Below are 22,177 nucleotides of genomic sequence, written 5' to 3'. Positions count from 1 at the left end.
CCCAGTCAAATAATTTCCCTTGAAATAGTTCAGTGTTGAGATATGATACATTATAACAGATATGTGGATGACATCTGGTTTAAAGAATGCTGTAGTTGAGCCAGTGTACTGTATACTGTGTGTATGTGTGGGTGGGGGTCTATGGGTGTGTGTCATAGAGGGTGACAGAAGATTAGATGTGAATGCACTGCAGTGTGCTCACCTTGCCCCTTGGGAAACTGCTTGCTCTCTGAGTTATCAGCCTACTCATTGCAGTCTGCCTGGCTCACCTCTCTTTCTTTTCTGTCCAGTCGACGATGCAGACTAAAATACTTCCAGTGTGCAAGAAGAGTCAGACTGTTTCTGCTGCCGCTGCTGCATGTTCCAATCAATTAAAATATTAAAATATTCAGATACTTTTCTATCAAACAAAATGTAGAAATGATCTATCTTTGTGATTTGTGTTGTTCTTGTTTTTGTTTTTGTCATAATATTTGCCAGCCTACTCAGTGCTGTCATTAACTAGTCCATATTTTTTGCATACCAGTGTACTTTTGTGTACTAGACAACTTGAAAGCACTTTGGGTCAAGTCCTGTTCTTTTTAAACATGTTATCCTAATTAAAATGGCTACTTAGAGTTGTGTGCTTTGCACATATACAATACTACCTCTGTCACCTAAAACTGTAATATACAGTTTTATGCTAATGATATGACATTTTAATTTTGCCACTCTACTGCACACTTTTGAGACATTTCAGAAATCTTTCAAATGTATCCCTGTTTTAAATCATGATTAAACTGATTACGCGGGCCACCTAAAAGTGTCCAGGCTTCTTGTTGATTGATTCGACTTTTCTGGATGCAAGACTCACTTTTATCTCTGCTTTCTGTTATATTAAACCACAGTACTAGCAATGCCCATTCACACAATACTGTATATACTGTATATACACAATAATGTAATACTTCAGAGCTGGCTGAGGTTTTTACAGATGGCTGAGGTTTTTACAGATATTTTTAATTTGTCCCTCTCCCAATCATCTGTGCCCACATGCTTCAAGTCCACCACTATAGTGCCCCTCCCCAAGAAAACCAACACAACCTGTTTGAATGACTATTGTCCCATTGCACTCACTTCACTTGTAATGAAGTGCTTTGAGAGGATGGTCATGTCCCATATTAAAGGATCCATTCCGGACACAATAGATCCCCTGCAATTTGCATACCGTCAGAACCGTTCAACTGATGATGCTGTTAATGCAGCCATCCATACAGCCCTCTCACACCTCGAAAATAAGGACACTTATGTTCGAATGCTGTTTATAGACTACAGATCAGCACTCAACACTGACATCCCAAGCAGAGTGGTTGAAAAGCTGTTCACCCTCAGAATATCACCCTCCCTCTGCCGCTGGGTCTTGGACTTCCTTACAGACAGACCTCAGGCAGTCAGAGTTGGTACCAGGACATCAGAAACAAAGACAGTGAGCACTGGGACCCCACAAGGCTGTGTGCTCAGTCCTCTCCTGTACACCCTCTTCACCTACGACTGCACCCCCTCCCAAAGCAACACCTCCATCGTCAAGTTTGCTGACGACACCACCGTCATTGGGCTGATTACTGGGGGAGAGGAAGCAGCTTACAGGGAAGAGGTGGCCCAGCTGGTGTCCTGGTGCCAGGAAAATAATCTCTCCTTAAATACAGAGAAGACTAAGGAGATGATTATTGACCCGAGGAAGAGAAGAGACCAGCATGCTCCATTATTCATCAACGGGACTCAGGTGGAGAGAGTGAAGCCCTTCAAATTCCTTGGCACCCACATCAGTGAAGACCTCACCTGGACCTACAACACAGCACAGACTGTCAAGAAAGCTCAGCAGAGACTCTTCTTCTTAAGGAAACTGAGGAAATTCGGATTATCCCCCAAGCTCCTCAGCAACTTTTACAGATGCACTGTGGAGAGCATCCTGACAAACTCCATCACGGTGTGGTATGGAAACTGCACCACTCAGGACAGGAAGGCTCTCCAGCGTGTCATCAAAACAGCACAATTCATCTGTGGAGCTGCCTTCCCATCACTACAGGACACTTATAATACCCGGGTAATAAAGAGGGCGCACAACATCATCAAGGACCGTACCCACCCACAGCACACACTGTTCACACTCCTGCTGTCTGGCAGACGTTACAGGAGTGTAAAAGCAAGAACAACCAGACTAAAAAACAGTTTCTATCCACAGGCCATCAGGCTACTGAACCACTGACTGATTACCAAACTGTGATTACCTGCCTTTCTTTTCATCTGTATATATAATATATATCTGTATATATTGCACTTGCTTTATTATTTATTTATTTTTATTTTCTACTTTTACTTTCCTAATATACTAGTTCTTAAATTTTATTTTAACTTAGTTGCTTATTTCAATTGTTTGTAAGGCAGTCGCAAGTAAGAATTTCATTGCTCAGCATAACCACAGTGTTTTGCGGTGTACATGACAATAAACTTCTTAACTCTTGAATCTTGAATCTTGAATACTGTAATATTCCAAATGTCCCCCTTATTATACTGAACTTGGAAAAACTGGGTTTAAATACTTTGAAGATACAGAAAAATATGAATCTACCTTTTCTTATTTCAGTGGAACATTTAAAAGGTTATATGTATGTATTCAATCATGGCTAGTCATGCTTCCCTATTTAGATTTTCCGTCTTCTGGTAACTTCACCAACAACAAATATAACTGGTAAGTGAGTGAGCATTCAAGAGGTTGGTAGTGTTTATGCTAAAGCACGAACAATGTCATGATTACAGCTTTGTATCGTAACTTTTCTTTGATTGCTGCCACAGGAATACACATTATTTATGTTCTTATGTAACTCTCTGAAAGAAAGTACATTTCCCAAAATGTCACTGATTCATTAAAGAGTTATCGACAGTCAATATAACAGTAATCAGCAGTGGCTGATTAGTTTCAGAGTCCCGTCAGAGTCAGTTACTGAGATAAATTGGTTTGTCTCTGGCCTGAAGCCACTGGCATGGGACCTTCTCCCATGAGACCTTAACTCTACCCCCCCATGCATGTGTGGTTGTCTGAAAATCTTATCAGGTTTTTCCCATTGAGGTCAAAGGTCAAAGTGCCGAAATATTTAAAAGAAAGGTAGGGTAGATATACAGTTCCAGTCAAGTCATATGAATGGGAGAGTGTGTCTAAACTTTTGACTGGTACTGTACATGAGCCACAGATAAAAGTGGAATATCTGACATATTTCAAACCAAATTCTGAAATATGGGAAACGTGTAGAACAAATTTATTGTATATTAATATAATTAACTAGATGATTTGTAAAGCTGTAAAAATCCTGCTGATGATTTTCTTTTTGCTAACGAGAACTTTATATCAAACCAGTCAGTGAAAGGTCTTGTGGTCATAAGTCATACACACAGCACTACTCATCACCACATCAAGGGTACCTGTTCCACATTTTTGTACTATTGTATTTTTTTTTTTTGCTCTTGATCATTGCCAGCAAGGCAGCTTTATGTGGACTGCTCTGAGATGCCCCAAGGCAGTTAGAGAGTGTGCTTCCAGCATGAAGCCACCTTTACCAATAGGGAACAGAGTGCTGATCTTTGAAGTCAGGACCCTTAGAGTGATAGCAGGTGATGAATGGGGGATCAAACCAGTTAATTTACATTCTGCTCTTCTTTTTCCTAGAAATATCCATCATCTCATCAACAACTGAAGATTGAACTCTGACCCTTTTGCCACTTACGGCTAAAAAATTACTTTTATTTCAACCTATTACTACTTTCATTTAAATCTATCTGGAAATATTTAAATTGCATTAAATATTTGGGTCGCTGTGGTTCAGGTGATAGAGCAGGTCATCTTTCAGTCTGTGGATCTTCCAGTACAAGTGTCAACGTATCATTGGCAAGATACTGAATCCCAACTTGCCCCAGATTCATCTGTCTGTGTGTACGTGTGTGTGTGTGTGTGTGAATGCTAGATAAAGCACTTTGGCGTACAGTAAATAAAAGCACTGTATGATTGTGTGAGTGTCACTGGGCGAATGAGACTTATAAAGACCAAAGAAATCACCGTGAATAAAACATTGTCTATGGAATTTGTAAACCATTGCATTCTGTTTTTATTCACAATTTATTACTAATTTAAACATACCTCTTGGTATTGTGACCAAACAGCTCAATCTTTGTCTGATCTGACCATGAAAATTTTCTCCAGAAGGCACTTGGCTTGTTGACGTGGGCTGCTGCAAATTTCAGTTGAGCTCGAAGGTGTCGATTTTGGAGCAGGGGCTTCTTTCTTGGTTGGCACCCTCTCAGTCCATGGCAATGTAAGACTTGTTTGGCTGTCGACAGTGAAACTGATGTTCCAGCAGTTTTCACTTTTTTGGCAGGTTTGAGCTTTGGTGGCTCCTGGGTTGTTTCTGAACATCCTAACCAGGGTTCATATCAATGGTGACTTCCTGATAACTTGTACTTGCGTGCAATAGTTTGAACTGATGATCTTAAAATTGCTTTTTTATTCCAATGTGTTAACTTCATTATACAATAGCCCAAAATCTGGCACCATAAAAGAAGAAGCCAAGTGTGTCTAATTTGAGTGGCTTCATTGTAAAAGAATTCTTTTTGGAATTTGATGCGTACAGTGATTAAGAATATTTCAGCCAGCTTTGCACTGATTTCATCCAATTTTTATGCAGATGTTTTTTATATCACATTTAAGTTCAACATTTTTGTCAAGCTGGAAGCACAACATAAAGGTATTGCAACAAAACTTATAAAATTAACAAGTTAATGATAAATTTTAAGTAGGTAAGTGTAATTATTTAATGAACCATCCAATAATAATTTTGAACTTATGTCCACTCTGGAGCTTGAAAAAAAAGGGTGACTGGCCTTCTTTTTTGTTTCTCATCCAAAAGGCGTCTTCAGTTCTTTCCCTTTTTTCAGGCTCCAGAGACTATATGCCAGATATATGACTGAGCATGTTCAACTTGAAGCAGATGATGGTCTCAAAAACTCATTTTTCAGTTTCAGTTCATTTTCAGTTGGGCATGGTTTTGTAACAAAGCTAAGGAATCAGTCCCTGCAGCCCTTTGCGACCAGCTGGCCGGTGCTCCCAATTGCGTAACTGTCTTTAAATGCCGGTCGAATTGCAGCCACATATGATAGAGCAATAATTCATTTTGCATGTAAAACCAGAGAATTTACACTTACATATCATGCATTCAACATATCCCAGAGCGCTGTATTCTTCCCCTAATAGGTTTGCAGAAATGGTGTAAAAAGCGCAAAGAACAAAACAGATGACATTTCTGTATCTAACAAATACAAAAATCGATTTTCAATTTCTTTGTGGGTTAGTTCACTTTTTAGCCACTTTTTGTAGTTTCTATGGATTTCTTTCATAAATATTATTAATATTAGGGTTCCAAAGATTCTATTGATGTATAGTATAGTAAGTTGACTTTTCCTGCTCTCTTCTGCTCGCTATTTCACCTTGTGTATGATTGTCTATCTGCTCTGCTCCTTATGTGTCCTTGTGAAACATGCACACATGGAGCAGAGCAGACTAATATCAGGCAGAGGACAGCTTTTTAACTAGGTAAGCACCTGGTCTTTGTCCATTGAGCACCAGTCAATGAAATTTTGTGATGCATCTGTACCTTTTTGCCTCCCCTCACCCACCAGATCTGTGTCATGGGACCTCCCAATCAGCAAACTAAGTACTGCATTTTTCTCTCCTGTGGACCAGCGCTATTTCTCTTTCCATGTAACAAGACAACTTGTGAGTGAGTGGGCCAGAGAGAGGTTGTTTCAAAAACTTTAAGCTCACATACAGAAAAACAAAACAAAAAACTGTCAAATTAATTTAGTCAAAACCTATTTTTTCTCTCTGAAATAGGCTAACTGTTGAAACCACCCCTCTAAAGAGAAACAAAATGTTCATGTGTTGATCACCAAGATGAGTGTTTTCCAAAAGCCAGAGGAAGAAAACATTTTTCATCTTTAGTAAAACCAATTAATCTAGAAAGCGTTCCCCTGTTTTTTCACTGCCTCTGTGGCTCTGGATAGTTAAGAAGAAGCAAAATAGAGTTCAGAGAAGAGGATCAGATCATTTGTACAATAGTAATTGAAATGACAAAAAGAAGAGGTTTGCAAACAGTGTCATCTGTTTCAGGATTCACAGCAAAGTTCACTGCTTATTTTGACTTCACAAGATAAGCAGATTAGAAAAAACCATCTAAATCAAACCTCAGATCTCACAGCAAGCCAGCACACTAACACTTCTTTTGAATTCTGCCAGAGTGTAGTGTGGTGTTCAGGGTGCTTGCCCCAAAGTGTCCTGATGGGGATGTCATGTAGATAAATGTTTTCATTTATCACTCTTCCCTCTTCAATTCAGCTGGGACATGAGTGCAAAGAGGAGCTGGGGTGGGTGCTTCAGAGAAGAAGTGGATGAGTAAAAGTGGGGGATGTTGCATGGTGTCTTCAGTGCCTCCTCTGTTATGTGCTGAAGAGAGGCCTGTAGGAAGTGCTTAATCTCAGTCAGGAGAAGGGGAGACATAGAGAGGGGGAATGATAAGTGGAACTGCTCAGTGGACTTGTCACAAAACTCAACAGTAACAACACTTCTCACATTTCAGTCAGTGGGTTTACAAGTGCTTCATTCAGCTTTCTGGGAGTAACTTGAATTCTTAATTTAGGAGTAAATTTTTTGATAATTTAATCACTAATGGGATTAAATTCACAATGCAAGGTTTCAGCAGGAAAAAATGTGATTTCTGGGACAAACTTTAAATGGGTTTCTTTCACCGTTTGAAATGAAGCAAGACAGAGCTTGAATTCTGGGGGGATGAAAGTAAAAACTATGTGAGAGGATTATTTGTTGTGGGACTTAAAGTGAAATTAGAATTTAAAATGTCTGAAAAAATCCTGTTTCCTGTCCTACAGAGTAGTTTTGTTGAATACATTTGAATAGTAATGGCAAAAACATTCAGAAAATGTACAGTATCAGTCCAAAGTTTGGACACACACACTGATTCATTTGAATATATATATATATATATATATATATATATATATATATATATATATATATATATATATATATATATATATATATATATATATATATATATATATATATATATATATATATATATATATATATAGATAGATAGATAGATAGATAGATAGATAGAGACCTTTATTTCATGCTGCTGGTTCTGCTGACTCAGCAAATGCTTTTACTCCAACCTATATTATTGTTCACGTTGGAGGAATTGTTGCCTGTAGATGAAATGTTATTATCACCACCCAAATGGAATGGCGTTTAACTTTACTGACTTCCTACATTATGTCTGACATGCCGAGGGAGTTAACTCATAAATGGTAGTTCTCTATCACAGGTAGCTTTATAAGAACTTGATATGGATTTTTATGATAAGCATAACAGCGCATATCATCAGAAATCCTCGATGTGTGCTGGAGGACTGAGGTCTCTTCAAGGATTTATGTGCTTACTCATTTCAGCTTCCATTTGGCCCTGCGACAGGCTGGCTACCTGTACAGGGTGTACCCTGCCTCTTGCCCTATGTCAGCTGGGATAGACTCCAGCCCCCCCGCGACCCTGAACAGGATAAGCGGAAGTGAATGGATGGATGGATGGATGGGAGAGGCGTTTTGCTGATGGGATTCAGGGAGAGTGTGGTTGTTTCTCTTGATAGTATGTATATATTATATTGTGGGTGTTGTGACCATTTCAGTTCCTTTCTTAAGGGAAAGGATCTGCTTAGTGTATGAACTAAGGCATATAATATAAGCATCCTGACTTGTAAATCTCTCACTAGAAATAGAAAGTTTCAGCCCTGTCCTGAAAGCAATTTATGAAGCATTATTTTTGAGATTGATCGTCAACAATTTTTTTTTTTCGTCAGGTGCTTTCACAGCCTTTGTTGACAGTAGCATACTGATTATTATTTTATTCAGGGGTTCTACTTAAAAGTCTCCAAAGAAACTCAATGACTTTCAATCACATAATCTGGGAGAGAAGAGGTCAATGATATAATATAAAAGTAACCTCTTAGGGAAGCTGCCTCATTAAATGCAATCTGCTGGTGATGTATTGGTTGTAATATTGTGTCATTTTGTCTGTATAAGCAAGAAAAATAGATGCAGAAGGGCCTGTCAGGAGACTTCTATAAGCAGCTTTTCAAGTGGCAGCAGCACTCTACTGCTGATATCTATGCTCCAGTGACTTTGTGCACTTCAAGAGACTCTCTGCCACTGTGAAGTGCCCTTACTAAACATGAATCACTGTATCCTGGCTAACTGCCTGCCCAGACTACTTGAAGTGTAGGAGGCATTTCTAAATTCAATTTGCCAATTGCTGCTCAGGCATTAGTGACTAACCTGAACACAAATGCAACCCACATCTTACCAACTTCTGCTGCTGTTTGTTGGGATTCTAATGCAAATTAGCTAAATTACTCTTATCATAAAGCATGAGTGATTACAGCATAAGCAATCACTTGCAGGGTGGATTCTTCATGTTGCAGTGTGCGTGACTATCAGATGGGATATGTTTCTACAAGTGCCTACTCATACTCTATATAGTATAGGACAATGCAGTGCATTATCTACTAAGTCTTCTTTGCTGTGTTACATGTGACCATGGCTTCAAGACCCTCTGGCACTTCAAATGACACTTTGGATTTTGAGTCATACCTGTCTACTTGGTGCCACTTTATCAGAATATTCTTTATAGTGGCTTTTGAAACGAGGGTCTTTTCTTTTGAAAATACCCCATATTTCACGTACTGTTTCTGTGTCTTGTGTCTAACTTCCCGCCCTTCCTGTTTTTGTTAAAAATAGACCTGGCATAACTATAAGCCATGTGGAGCGGAGAGCCGCTTCTGGGATGCTTCTGAAGCTCATCATAGTGCACCTGGTGGAGTTCAGAACATTGTCTAGAGAGGGAGCATTCAGCTCAGACGGCATCAGTGAATGCAATGCTGTGGTGAATTCCTTGGGTTGCAGTATGAGTAAAATTAACACATTTCCTGGAAGGCTTTCTAGCATGTGGTTAGCATTTTGAAAATGCCTCTAAAAAAGTCAGGATCTTTTCCCAAACCTTGTCAAGTTCTTGTGGTACTAAAAACCTAAGAATTCCTGTTGCATAAACATAGCCAAGTAAGTTTATCAATCTACAAATTAAAACAGAAAATAATTTAAAAACTTAATCTTCTCTAGCAATACTATTTTCCATTTCACAAACCTACAAAATCACAACAAGGTGACCAATCAATTGCAATGACACACTAGGTGCTAAATGACAACATCAAGCTTCTGATGTCTCGGGTGCCTGGGGCCCTGGAGGCATGCCCATGCTGGGATAGCTGGACTCTGGGGCGTTGGCTTCTTGTTGGCTTTGGTTTTCTGGGGCTCTTGCCCTTCTGCTGGGGTGGGCACGAAGTTGTCATCAGAAATGTGAGGCCTTCAGTCTCCGTTCCTCTCAGGGGGCTGTGGACAGCCTGGGTCTCGTGTATTTCTCTATCTGTCTTTGGCTTCCAGGGTGTGCTGTTGCAGTTTCTCACCCTCATTAGTAAGCACAATTAGTGACACACAGACATTCACACTCACTCACTCACTCACTCGTGCAGACACACACACACACACACACACACACACACACACACACACACACACACACACACACACACACAGCAGATGCAGGTGCAGCAGACAGTGAGCCATTGTGTTTTTCTTCTTGCGCTCTGTTCTCATATCTTTTTTTCTGTTTTCTCCCCTTTTTCTTTTTTCTTTCCTGCTTTTATTTCATGCCTCTCAGCTCTCACATTGCCATCATACATATACACTTACATGAACAATATCACAAATGAATAAAATAATAAGAAAAACATTAACAAGAGTATTTATAGAGCTCTTCTTGGAAAAGCAAATATGCTCAGATCATAATTCTGATTGCATATATATATAAATATGTGTGTGTGTGTATATATATATATATATATATATATATATATATATATACACACACACACACACACACATATTTATTTAACGTTTCCTCATAACTCCTCTACAGAACTTCTCTCCTGTCTGCATGGAGTAGATCTCTGGAAGACATACGATTTCATTCTACAATCCATTCTGCAGTCAATAAATCAAGGCTTTGACACAATCAGGCCATAGCAGATGGCCATAAAACCTTTGTCCAGGGCACACCTGAGACTCCCTGAGGTTTATCATCCATAGCCATTCCACTGCTGTAAAAAGAAGGGAAATAAACAGGTTAATGACACTTAGGTGTGGCCTGGTCTGTAAAAACCGGTTTCAACCAAGAAGACTCTTCATTTTTAAAGGAGGACGTCAGATAACACTGCTGACCTGTCCATGTGTGACGCTAATGGGAGTGCTCCTCATCTCCCTTCTCACACTGCCATAAAGCTGTGACGTGAAAGTGTATTTTTCACATTTACCGTCTGAAAGCATTAAATGTGATCGCACTTGTTGAAAGCTCAATCTGTCCAGTGTATTTGATGGCTTACCTTAAACGAGTAGAGAGTAGAGTAAATCAGCTTTAACACTAATGGTGACTTTCTCTCTATGCAGTATTTTTTAACACTAGTCGTGGCAATTACCTGTAGTGCGATAAATCAAAAGTCCCCATCTCCCATGAATTCCCTGCTCTTTCAAAAAGAAAGATGACAGTGGTTAAGATTGTTATGATCGCTCATGATCTAAACTTTAACTCGCTCTGTATGAAATTCGCCACAAATTCTTTTAGGATGCAGGTAATAACCCCAGTTAGAGAAACCCTGGAAAGGAAGCAAATTCACCACTATACTTCATCAGTCTTGTCAAGAGAGCAGCCTACAATTTTTTTTTAAATCTTGTGTTGCTGTGGCAGTGCATTATTTTTCGTGGAGGATGGAAAGCTTTGACGTATTCTAAACTGACAGCTACAGCTCAGTCCACTCCTTTTGTCAGGGGATGTTGCCCCAAGTTAGACTCTCTGGGAAATCTGTATGTCAGCCAATTAGTGATGAGCCTCATCAGCCTTAACAGCCTGGCCACCAGGCTGTCCTGAGGTGATTCACACTGACAGGATCTATCTGTCTTAGCGGAAATCAGACCTTGACCAGCATGACGAGACACAATCAGCTACTGTATTTGTCTATGGCTAATCTTTAAGACACCAACCCACTGATCTGCTCTATTTTAGCTTTGCTTTGAAGCCATTTATTAGCTTAGTTCTTCTTAGACAGCAGATCTCTCACGAAATGCATGTAAATTCAGGAGAGACAAGCTTTGAAAGATACATTTCTGTCACATATCCATCATCATGGTTCACCAGCTAACACTTTGAAGATCTTTAGATGGATTTATAATGAATCCATTTCCTCATATCCATTCTCCTTCCGCCTATCTAAATTTTGGTATTCAGTTGCATCAGACATTTGCTTGACACAGTCAATTTTTCTTTTCTGAGATGTCGGGCGCTGGGAGCAACCTTGACATATTAGGACATTAAATCTGAATCAGCACCTGTCGCCACCCTAAAGTGCTTCCACATTTCTCTGTTTTCTCAAGCACATCAAGGAAAATACAATTTCACCTGCAGTGTCTGTCACTGTCGCATCCATTCTCACAGACACTTCTGCGTCTACCTTTCCCTCCCCTTTGTTTTCTCTCAGTGTTCCACTCTTGTTTTAAATGTATTTTAGTATTACAGTAGTTTCTGTTCTGCCACTGGTATTTTTTCAGTAGTGTGGCTTCTACCACATGGTTTGTGTCCGTGGCAGCTTGTTTAATTCTTTGTACTGTGTATCAAAATTGAATGTTTTCTCACAGTTATGTTGTTTTATTTTAATACTCAGTTACATGAAATGCCTTATTTGTACAAAATGAATGGTAATATAAATGACCATTTTGTGTCTGTGTGTGTGCCCCAATGTCCTACTTTCCTGCTAATATTAATTTGCCAGGACTGAGGGCCACACTGAGCACCATATATTAAACTTAAGTCACTTTCTCATTCAACTTCTCTCCCCTCTCCTGCTCCCTGTGCTCTTCCATCTCTCTTCTCATCTGCTCCCTACTCTGTTTTAAAGTAATTATTCCTCATTAATCTACAATAGCTCCCTACCAGTCTATTAATTCAAAGGTCTTGATGGTAGACAGTATAAAATGAGCTCTCCTATTAACTCAACATCATTACTCTCAGCATGTAAGGTGCTGAGGTAGCTGATTTTTCAGTTTTTTACAACTTCCTGTGAATTAATAATCTGCCCCTTGGTGACGTTTTTGAAACAAACAAACAAAAAAACAAAACAAAAAAAAACAATGCACCGATCACTTCTGATTGAATTAATGGTGATTGTACATAGTACAAAGACATGTATTTTATTTTTCACAATTGGAGTAAAAGTGGAAGTTCAGTTGCCTATATACTCACAGGAAGAAACGAATTAAAAGCTGACAAAAAATAACAAGCCAGGAACGACAGTATGCTTCATTGATTTATTATAAGACATTATAAGAGAGACATGGCACTCGAAGATTCTTGAATAAAAATTTATAGAGTAATTTTATAATCTCCCCCAAAGAGCCAATCAGCAGCCCAGCCAAAGACATAAACCAGTCATGTTGCACTGATGCAAGCACAGAGTTTCGATTCATGATTGTTTCAACTGTGTGCTGACAGGCAAATCTTTTGTTATCATAGTATGTCGCTAAGTGTACTTATAATTTTTCTTGGCATTTTGTAATTCGATTCAATTTTACAACAAACACTTGCCTCAAGGCGCTTTATATTGTAAGGTAACGACCCTACAGTAATTACAGAGAAAACCCAACAGTCAAAACTACCCCTATGAATGAGCACTTGGCAACAGTGGGAAGGAAAAACTCCCTTTTAACAGGAAGAAACCTCCAGCAGAACCAGGCTCAGGGAGGGGCAGTCATCTGCTGCGACTGGTTGGGGCTGAGGGGAGAGAGACAGGAAAAAAGACATGCTGTCGAAGAGAGACAGAGATTAATAATTAAATGCAGAGTGGTGCATAAACAGAGTGAAAAGAGGTGAATGAAAAGAAATACTCATCATAGGAACCGCCCAGCAGCCTAGGCCTATAGGAGCATAACTAAGGGAGGGTTCAGGGTCACCTGATCCAGCCCTAACTATAAGCTTTATCATAAAGGAAAGTTTTAAGCCTAATCTTAAAAATAGAGAGGGTGTCTGTCTCCCGAATTCAAACTGGGAGCTGGATCGGCAGAAGAGGTCCAAAAGCTGAAGGCTCTGCCTCCCATTCTACTCTTAAGTATCCTAGGAACCACAAGTAAGCCAGCAGTCTGAAAGTGAAGTGGTCTATTGGTGTGATATGGTACTATGAGGTCTTTACGATACGGAGGGACCTGATTATTCAAGACCTTGTATGTAAGAGGAAGGTTTTTAAATTTAATTCTGGATTTAACAGGGAGCCAATGAAGAGAGGCCAATATGAGAGAAATATGCTCTCTCTTTCTAGTCCATGTGATAGACAATGATGGACAATGATGGACATATCATTATTAATTTGGCATTTGTTCAGTGGTCAGAGGAACTTCACACATGATCTTGTCAGCACTCTTGTTAATGAAGTTGGGATGTTTTGCACACATGTTGTACACATATAAATTTTGTGAAAAAGAGATTTTTTAACCTTGTTCTGGGGATAAAGATCAAAGATCTTTGAAGCAGTTTTATCATATTTGACTGGTGATTCTCTATGTAGTTTTTTCTTTTTTTTATGTCCTGCTGACTATTAAAATTAAAGGTCTTTTAGATAGAGGACTACCTAAATAACTACTCAGAGTCAAACCAAGATGGCTGGGGAGTGGCAAAAAACTTGTTTAATCTTTGTTTAATCTGTGACTGTTTCATACCTCTAACTGTGTGTTTGTTATAATAATTATAGGAGCAAACATCCTGTGTTTCTAACCAGGGTTAGGGTTACCGTCACAACAAAGGTTAGGATTAGGGTTACTGTCACAATTCAGGGTAGGGTTAGGGTTACAGTCAAAGGACAGGATGAGGTTAAAGTTACAGTCACAACAGAGGGTAGGGTTAGGGTTTCAGCCACAATAAAAGTTAAGGTTAGTGTGACAGTCACAGGAAAGGATTGGGTTAGGGTTACCATCACAACACAGGTTAGGATTAGGGTTACTGTCACAACACAGGTTAGGGTTAGAGGTACAGTGACAGGAAAGGATGGGGTTAGGGTTACAGTCACAAAACAGGTTAGGATTAGGGTTACTGTCACAACACAGGTTAGGGTTAGGGTTAACTTCACAACACAGGACAGGAAGGGTTAGGGTTACAGTCAAAGGACAGGATGGGGTTAGGGTTAATTTCACAACACAGGACAGGAAGGGTTAGGGTTACAGTCAAAGGACAGGATGGGGTTAGGGTACAGTCACAACACAGGATCGGGTCTGGGTTATAGCCACAACACAGGTGAGGGTTAGGGTTACAGTCACAACAGAGGTTAGGGCTAAGGTTTACAGTCACAACACAGGTCAGGGTTGGCGGCACAGTGACAGGAAAGAATGGGGTTAGGGGTACAGTCACGAAACAGGTCAAGGTTAGTGTTAAAGTCATAGGAAAGTGTGGGGTTATGGTTAAAGTCAGAGGAAAGGATAAGGTTAGGCTTACATTCAAAAGACCAGGGTTATCTGAGTCTAAACCTAGTCACACAGAGGTGAAATATATCTGTGGTAACTGTTGCTAATTAATCTACATTAGGGTTTAATCCCGGGATCCGGGATTCCCGGGAAATGCGATCAGAACCATTTCCCGTTTCCCGGGAAACGTTAGACGGGAAACCGGGAAAAAAGTCGCGCGCGTCGATTTGAGAAAAGAAAGCTTCAGATTGTTAAATTTAAGGAAATATTGAGAGAAGGGTTCGTTTAATGCGAAAAACATTACTCTTCATTTCAGGCACGTTCAGCCTCCGTTTAAGGCTTCAGCCTTCATCTCAAGCGTTTTAATAGAGGTATTACACAGTTGTGCTTTTTTCCTCTTTAATTTGTTGAAATCGTAGGCAATGTGTTTAGCCTAAGGTATTTTGTATTATATAATTTTATATTATTATATACTGTTATATTGCATTATATAGCCTATAAAATATGCCTGCCCTGAACAATAAAGAAATATCTGTTTAACTTCGAGTGTTTCTTTTCCTCGTTTGCAGCCGCTTACTAACAATCATGAATTAGGATACGGGCCTAATGTGTGAAGAAATTATCATGAAATAGATTGCTTTAACATATTTCGCTTTTAAAATGGAGTTGAGTAAAATGTATATTTTTTAGGCTATAAGGATTGGCCAGTTTTTCAATAGACGATTCACAGCGAACCTACTTTAACCCTCAGACGCGGCGTTATAAATTTGCTGTTGCCAGAATGGCAATGACCAAGTCGTAGTGCATTACTCAAGGCCCTGTGTTATGCCATATTATAGTGTAGTACGGTAGTTAACTTTTCAATGACTATTACAGCGTTCCACTGGTGGAGATATAGCGCAACAGATGTCGCCACGACAGCGTGGCTGAGCCATTATCAATGCTGTGGAGATGAACCGTATTGTTTTGCACCAGCAGTTGTAAAATAGCTTGTTATAATTCCATGTACAATGGAGGAATATTCTAATTATATTTGTTAAGGGAGTGTTGAGGAACGATACAACACCGCATAGCTCGAGCACTCGAATGTCGAGATGTAGGTTTTATTGCATTAATCAAGCCGACGTTGCCCCCTACTGGGCATAACAGGACATAGCTGGAAAGCTACCTCTACAATATCACAATAGGTTAAGGCCGACACAGGCTACAGAAGGCCTAATTATAATAAATAAATAAATAAACTTTTTCCCGGGATTCCCGGGAAATGGCTCGTCATTTCCCGGGATTTGATTCATGTCATTTTCGGGAAAAATATTAAACCCTAATCTACATATGTCGAGTTGGAAGATATGTTGGTGGACTCCAGCTAAGGAGAGCTGTACTCCTTGGATCATTTAATTTTTTTACAAATAAAATTCTTAACCACCTAATGTATGTGTTTTGAGCTATTTATATGATTTGACCAAAATTAGCCCACATCTTTGGTCTTTAACATCAGATATATGGATGAAAGGAAACAAGTTCATTGTAAAAGAAGCTGGGCAGAGAGGGGTAGTGGGAACGGAAAGCTAGGGCACAAGGGACAGTCAAGGTCCAGATGTTGAGCTGTGTTTCTGGGCATGATGCCCAGCCTGGCTCTAGCCTCTCATTACAGTCTTCCTAATGAAGGACTATAAATATGTAATAAGGTGAAGGTTTTGGAGACCTCTTTGTTAAATAGAGATGTTCTAAGTAGTACCCAATACAGTAATAGAGTTGTATTTTTCTTCCATTGTGTTCTACATGAAAGTTAATTTTTTAATGATTAATATGATTTATATTTTTAAACAACTCACACAGCTGCATGCAGCTACTCATCATTCTTCTCCAAAAAAATCTTCAAACAACATAGCACAGGAAGTGCCTGTTTGTTGTTTTTTGTTTTTGTTTCTTTACTTATCTTTATATCTTCCAATTTAAAACTTTTAAAGTTAATTCTTATAAAGTTAATACTTATATCAGCTAGATAGTTGTAACTGCAGTATAGTTTGATGATCTCTAACAAACCTCACAACGTCTCTAACAAAAGAAGCTCCAAATGAGTGCTAATACGTGTTGTGTCTTGATAGAAATCTTTTGCTTACATTACTTTCATCTCAATATCATGAGTGACCAGATATATTGTGACCTAGCTGTAAAGGGTACTTACTTTATCACCACTGACATACAAATAGCATAGATATTATGGAATAAAAAGCTGATAGAAAGGTGGCTGTTACATCTTACATGTTGGAATTTCTTACTAGCAGTTGGATCTGCAGCATATTTGGAGTGTCTGTAAGTGGACATTCTTATTTCTACATCCACAGATGGAATCTAGTGCCTACCTGAAAGGAAGGCAATGAATAGACAAACCTATGATATGCTGTTTGGGAAATGATCAAAAGTAACAAACCAAAGCTTCTTAACTGATTTGAGAAACACTGTCATCATCATCCTTACTGATTAGTACTTAATCTGAGTAGCGTGGTTTTTGCACCTGGATGATCCAAACTCTGAGAGACCCTCTGCTCACCAGGCCTAGCAAGCCTCCACTCCATCTACAAGTGGGTTTTTGCAATAAGCACAGAGCTCTGCTGCTAACACAGCCATCAGCACGAGATCTGTCCATGTCCTCCAAGTGATCCTGGGTTAAATACAGCACACAGGCCAGTGAGAAAGATGAAAACACTTTCCAGCTCACCACAGAGAAATAGCTCACCCCTGCTATGCCACTCCATTTTCAGAGCTGTATCAGAGCGCTCTGGGAGAGCTGATTGCTGATTTGCTTGGCAGGGCCTCAGGTTTGTGTGTGTGTGCGTGTGTGTGTGTGTGCGCGTGCGTGTGCGTGCGTGCGTGCGTGCGTGTGTGTGTGTGAATGTCAGTGGTTGATGTCCCACTGTGCGAAGGAGTAAATCCCCCTCATCCTTAACCAGGTTGACGTGCTAGCTCATCATTCTCTTTCATCAAGTCCTCTTCTTCAAGACTCCCTCCTGTTGAACCCCTTAACCTCCAGCTAAATGCTGTAGCCTCTTTCTTCCTGTATGCTTTGAAACCTAGAAAGTTGTCTGATGCACAGATATTTTCTGTTTACTCATCAGTTAAAATCAGTGTCTAAAACCTTAATTTACCTTGTCTAGATAATTAAGTTGAGGGGAATGTCTCCTGTATTAGTTTTGTTCCCTTCCTGATAGGAATTTGAGACACTCATTATCCATAAGAGATCTCCTCGTTTAAGCTTTGCCGAGCTGAAACCTGCACCGTTTGTCAAATCCTGTCACAAACAATCATGTTCACCGTGCTTGGTGGGTGTGCCCGAGCTGGCCTCGAGAAATTATCCAGCAGCTGCATCTCAGTATCGACCGCACATAGCACTCTGTACCTGCTCCTAAAGCTGCCAGATTTAAGGATTGGTCAGGACTTCATCGCTAGCCCAGTGATGTTTTGCCTGTCACTGTGGCAATGACAGGTTGTCCAGCCATTGCTGATATGTCACTGGGCTCAGACCACAGACTGCAAAGTAGTGATATGGTGAACAGAGGACTGATATAAAACCTTTAGGGTAGTTTGAGGGAGTAAGCAACTGCTTTCCCAGGTATCTTTGCCTGCTTTTCTCCTGTGAACACAAATGTTTATTTATTTATTCATGGAACTGCAGTTGCTTCAATATGCAGAAAAAGAGGTTGTTGGCGTAGAACCAAGAAACATTCTGAAGCTGAACAAAAAATCTACACAAATGTGTGTGCAGCAGCCTTTTTTTAGATGCCCCCCTTCTCCAGATGATTATCGTATAGCCTTTTGCTATTGATATGATCTGTCACATGGGATCCTTGCAAAAGGAAAACCATGGCAAAAATGCTCTTAAATGTTTCCAGACTAACTTGTAATTGCTCTTCTTTCTTTCTTTCTTTGGTTTTGTTTGTTTTTACCTGCATGTTTTCAGGTCTACTGACTATGGCACAACCTACACCAAACTCAACCTGATGCCAGGGACGACCATTGTGGTGACAAGTTTCTACATTTGCCCAACTAACAAGAAAAAGGTTGGCAGATGCATTTAATTTTTTTTTCCATCTTATGTTGTGCATGAGCTCACCAAAAATGTACTCCTGATCTGCTCACTCAGAACTTGCTATTTGAGAGGAAAAATCGTGATTTATTGTGTTGTTAAAAGTATAATTTGGAGGTCTGTATAAATATCTGCACAGCAATGCTGAGTAGGAATCACAGAAGCTATTTTCTGCTCCTGTTGTTGTTGTTGTAGCTGCATGCCTCTTATCAGCTTGCCACCTGTCTAAAGATGACATTCCCTGTTTCTGGTTCCATATTTCTGCTGATGCATGGTTTCAAACTTTAGAGTATACTGTCTCATGGTGAATTAATCCATTGGCCTCTCTTTGCACTAAGTAAAGAAGGACTGACTTTAAAACCTTCTTTGAAGTTGGCTACCTTCATCATCAGCTTTCCTTTGTTTGGGGCCATTCTGTGTTAACTAGCTTGTTAGTTTGCCTCTCTGTTTAGCTTAGTGTGTACACGGGGTGCTCATCACTGTGCAGAGTTTGACATGTTTGAAATGAGATGCAGCATAAAGATAAATAACTATTTTAAATTTTCCATAAGAAGAGTAAAACATAGGGAGTTCTAATAACTTAAAGGTTTGGCAGGTTATGGGTTTAAAGGTTTATAGCACCAAAAACACAAACTTCTTATAGTGTCTGTAAAATGTCCTTTCAGAGGACGGTGATTTATGTTGCTAATTTTTAGAACAAAGAAGTTGCACCTGAAGTTGACATATTCTGCCACAAATACACTATATAGACAAAAGTATTGGGCCACACCTCTCTGAATCAGGGTTATTATAGTTAACGAAAACGAACGAAATAACGAAAACTGAAATCGTATTGTGAGTTTAAAAAACTAACTAAAACTAACTGAAATTATTGTGGATTGACAATTTTTCCGCTCTCCGATTTTAAGTTGGGAGCGCCATCGGGCAGCTGTGTGCGTGCGTGTGCATGAAAAAGCGGCAGAGTCGCTCTGAACCGACCGGGTTCAGAGGGGGTCCACGCTGCCGCAACGCTGTGAGGAACCTGTTCAGTTCTTGTGCGTTTCTGTCTACTTTATCAGTGAGAGAATAACAAGCAGGAATAATAATCAAAGCATCAGTATAAGCCCTCACAAATGTCAGAAAATTCCTGGAGGGAGACTGCTGTCGGAATGGACGTGAGGAAATGAAGGAAGTGGAAAAACAGGGACAAATATGTTTGCAGCCAAAAAACTGAACACAAAGAGCGAGGACCAAAAAAAGTCCCAGCTGGCACCGCAGCACACGACCACAAGGTAATTAACACACATAACACACACAGCTACACAAGCATAAACGCGGACATGATCGAGGTCAGACACTTCCGTAGGTTGTGTACAGAGGCTGCAAAGACCCTGCAAGTCTAATCAGCGAGCATCTAACCAAGCTAGCTCCAAAACAGAAGCAGCTTCGGGTGGAGAGAACATCAGGATGCAGCTGGATTTGACCTTTGACTCCTTCAAAGAGTTTGTTTTTGTCAAACACCACATGTAGCTGTTGTTAATCTACTGCACTGATGCTGAAGTTTATTGGGAGTTTATTGTAGAATTTATTGAGTTTGGGAGTTCATATTTTTCTTTATTTCTCCCTGTTGATGTTCATGTGTGTCCTAATTATTACACATTTAGCATGTAGTTCTGCTGTCTTGTGAACTGTTGGTTGTTGAATATATTTCTTTATGGTATCTTGAGTTTTTATTACACAATAGTCACTTTTGCGCATTGAATCTTGCACCTGACAAAGTATGAAAATACTAAAACTAATACTGAAACTAACGAAACCAAACTAAAAATTAAGCATTGAACCTAAAATAAAAAACTAATAAAAACAAGCAAAACCACTCTGAAAACTAATTAAAACTAACTGAATTAGAGAAACAAAAGTAAAAACTAATTGAAACTAAACGATAATGTAAAATCCAAAACTGTTATAACCCTGCTCTGAATACAGGTGCTTTCAGTTTCTTTGCTACAGGTCTATAAAATAATTTTTTTTTAAAAAGCAACTGTCCCTGCAGTTTGCCATTACAAACATTTTTGACAGTGTGTCATTCTAAAGAATGTAATTAGATACTGTAATTAGATATAAGAAGTCAATCTGTGAAATTTCTTCCCTCCTAAGGGTTTTATGATCAGCTGTAAGTGGCATTAGAGTAAAGTGGATGTGTTTAGGAAGTACACCAACCCAGCTGTGAAGTGACCATACAGAGCTACAGAGCAGAGTGACAGAGCAGGATCTTGGAGGTTCATAGTGCATAAAAGTCATCAATGATCTGCTGACTCAATAACTGTAGAGTTTCAAAACTCCTCTGGCATTAACATCAACACAAAAACTGTGCACTGTGAGCGTCTTGGCTTGGCTTGGGTTTCTGAGCAGCTTCTGCAGGTTTTGTGTGTAGGTAGCCCAATGCCTTTGTCCTATACTGTATGTGTCACCCTCCTTCAGTCTTTCACCTGTCATAATGTAGGGAAAGGACCTTACGAAGGAGCCGTTGTTGTGTTTGTCTGTTTGTTAGCAAGATTGTTCAAAAACTTACAGATGGATTTTCATGGAGATTTTACCAGGGGTAAGCAAATGGAACTTTAAGATTCTTTATAGCTGCAAAATAGGGATGAACTGTATATAAAAGAGCGACTTAGCCACTGTGATGTCATCCTTTGGTTTCTTACTTCTGCATTTTGTAGAAAATACTAGAAAAATGTCAGCGGTCTGGTCACTGTCATGTCAGGGATTGTTTTAAGCCAGAAGTGGCTATATTTGGATGAGAGGATGGAGTGCTAATCTTGGAGCTTGAAAAAAGGTGACTGGACGTCTTTAAGTTTCTTGAAGATGTTTCACTTCTCATCCAAAAGGCTTCTTAAGTTCTAAAAACCAAATGGTATTTAAGCCCTTGCTGGGATACCCCCTGGGGGTAGTCATTGACTCACTATTGCGCATGTGCCAAGGTGTGGAAAAAAAGGTGTTATAATCAGTGCTTTTGGGTGAAACAACTGTGAGACTTTGCCTCACTCTATTAAGTGACCTATTGAGGTCACCTAAAGAAAGGTGTGAGGTGTCTGCGAAGAGAGCTCAGGACTGCTTTGCAACTGCGGTGTTATAATCTAGCACCTCTTTTCCTCTAATGCTTGAAATGAAATACATCACATATGCATAAAGATACATAACTTTTTAAAAATATTTACATAATGAGAGTAAAAAACTAAGCAGTTCTAATAACTTAAAGGTTTTGATATTTTCCAGATAATTCTATTAAAATACTCCAAAAGGCACGAGTAGCACAAACATGGCAAACACAGCGGGGGTCCGGTTATGTGACTTGAATCAGGGAGATGAAACTGGAAACCTTCTGGCTACGTATGCCTTTGTCAGCACACA

General features: G+C 39.6%; 1 protein-coding gene across 1 annotated transcript in view; it reads left to right on the top strand.

Annotated features, from left to right (window-relative positions):
• The window catches only part of sorcs2 (sortilin-related VPS10 domain containing receptor 2), a 410,103-nt gene that overhangs the window by 142,848 nt on the left and 245,078 nt on the right, over positions 1–22,177 (top strand). Inside the window, 1 exon segment of the mRNA XM_030722668.1 lies at positions 18,662–18,761. Within this exon segment, the coding sequence (XP_030578528.1) occupies positions 18,662–18,761 (100 nt within the window).

The sequence above is a fragment of the Archocentrus centrarchus genome, assembly GCF_007364275.1.
Source record: "Archocentrus centrarchus isolate MPI-CPG fArcCen1 chromosome 18 unlocalized genomic scaffold, fArcCen1 scaffold_23_ctg1, whole genome shotgun sequence".
Classification (NCBI taxonomy): Eukaryota; Metazoa; Chordata; class Actinopteri; order Cichliformes; family Cichlidae; genus Archocentrus; species Archocentrus centrarchus.
This window is presented reverse-complemented; position numbering and strand designations above follow the sequence as displayed.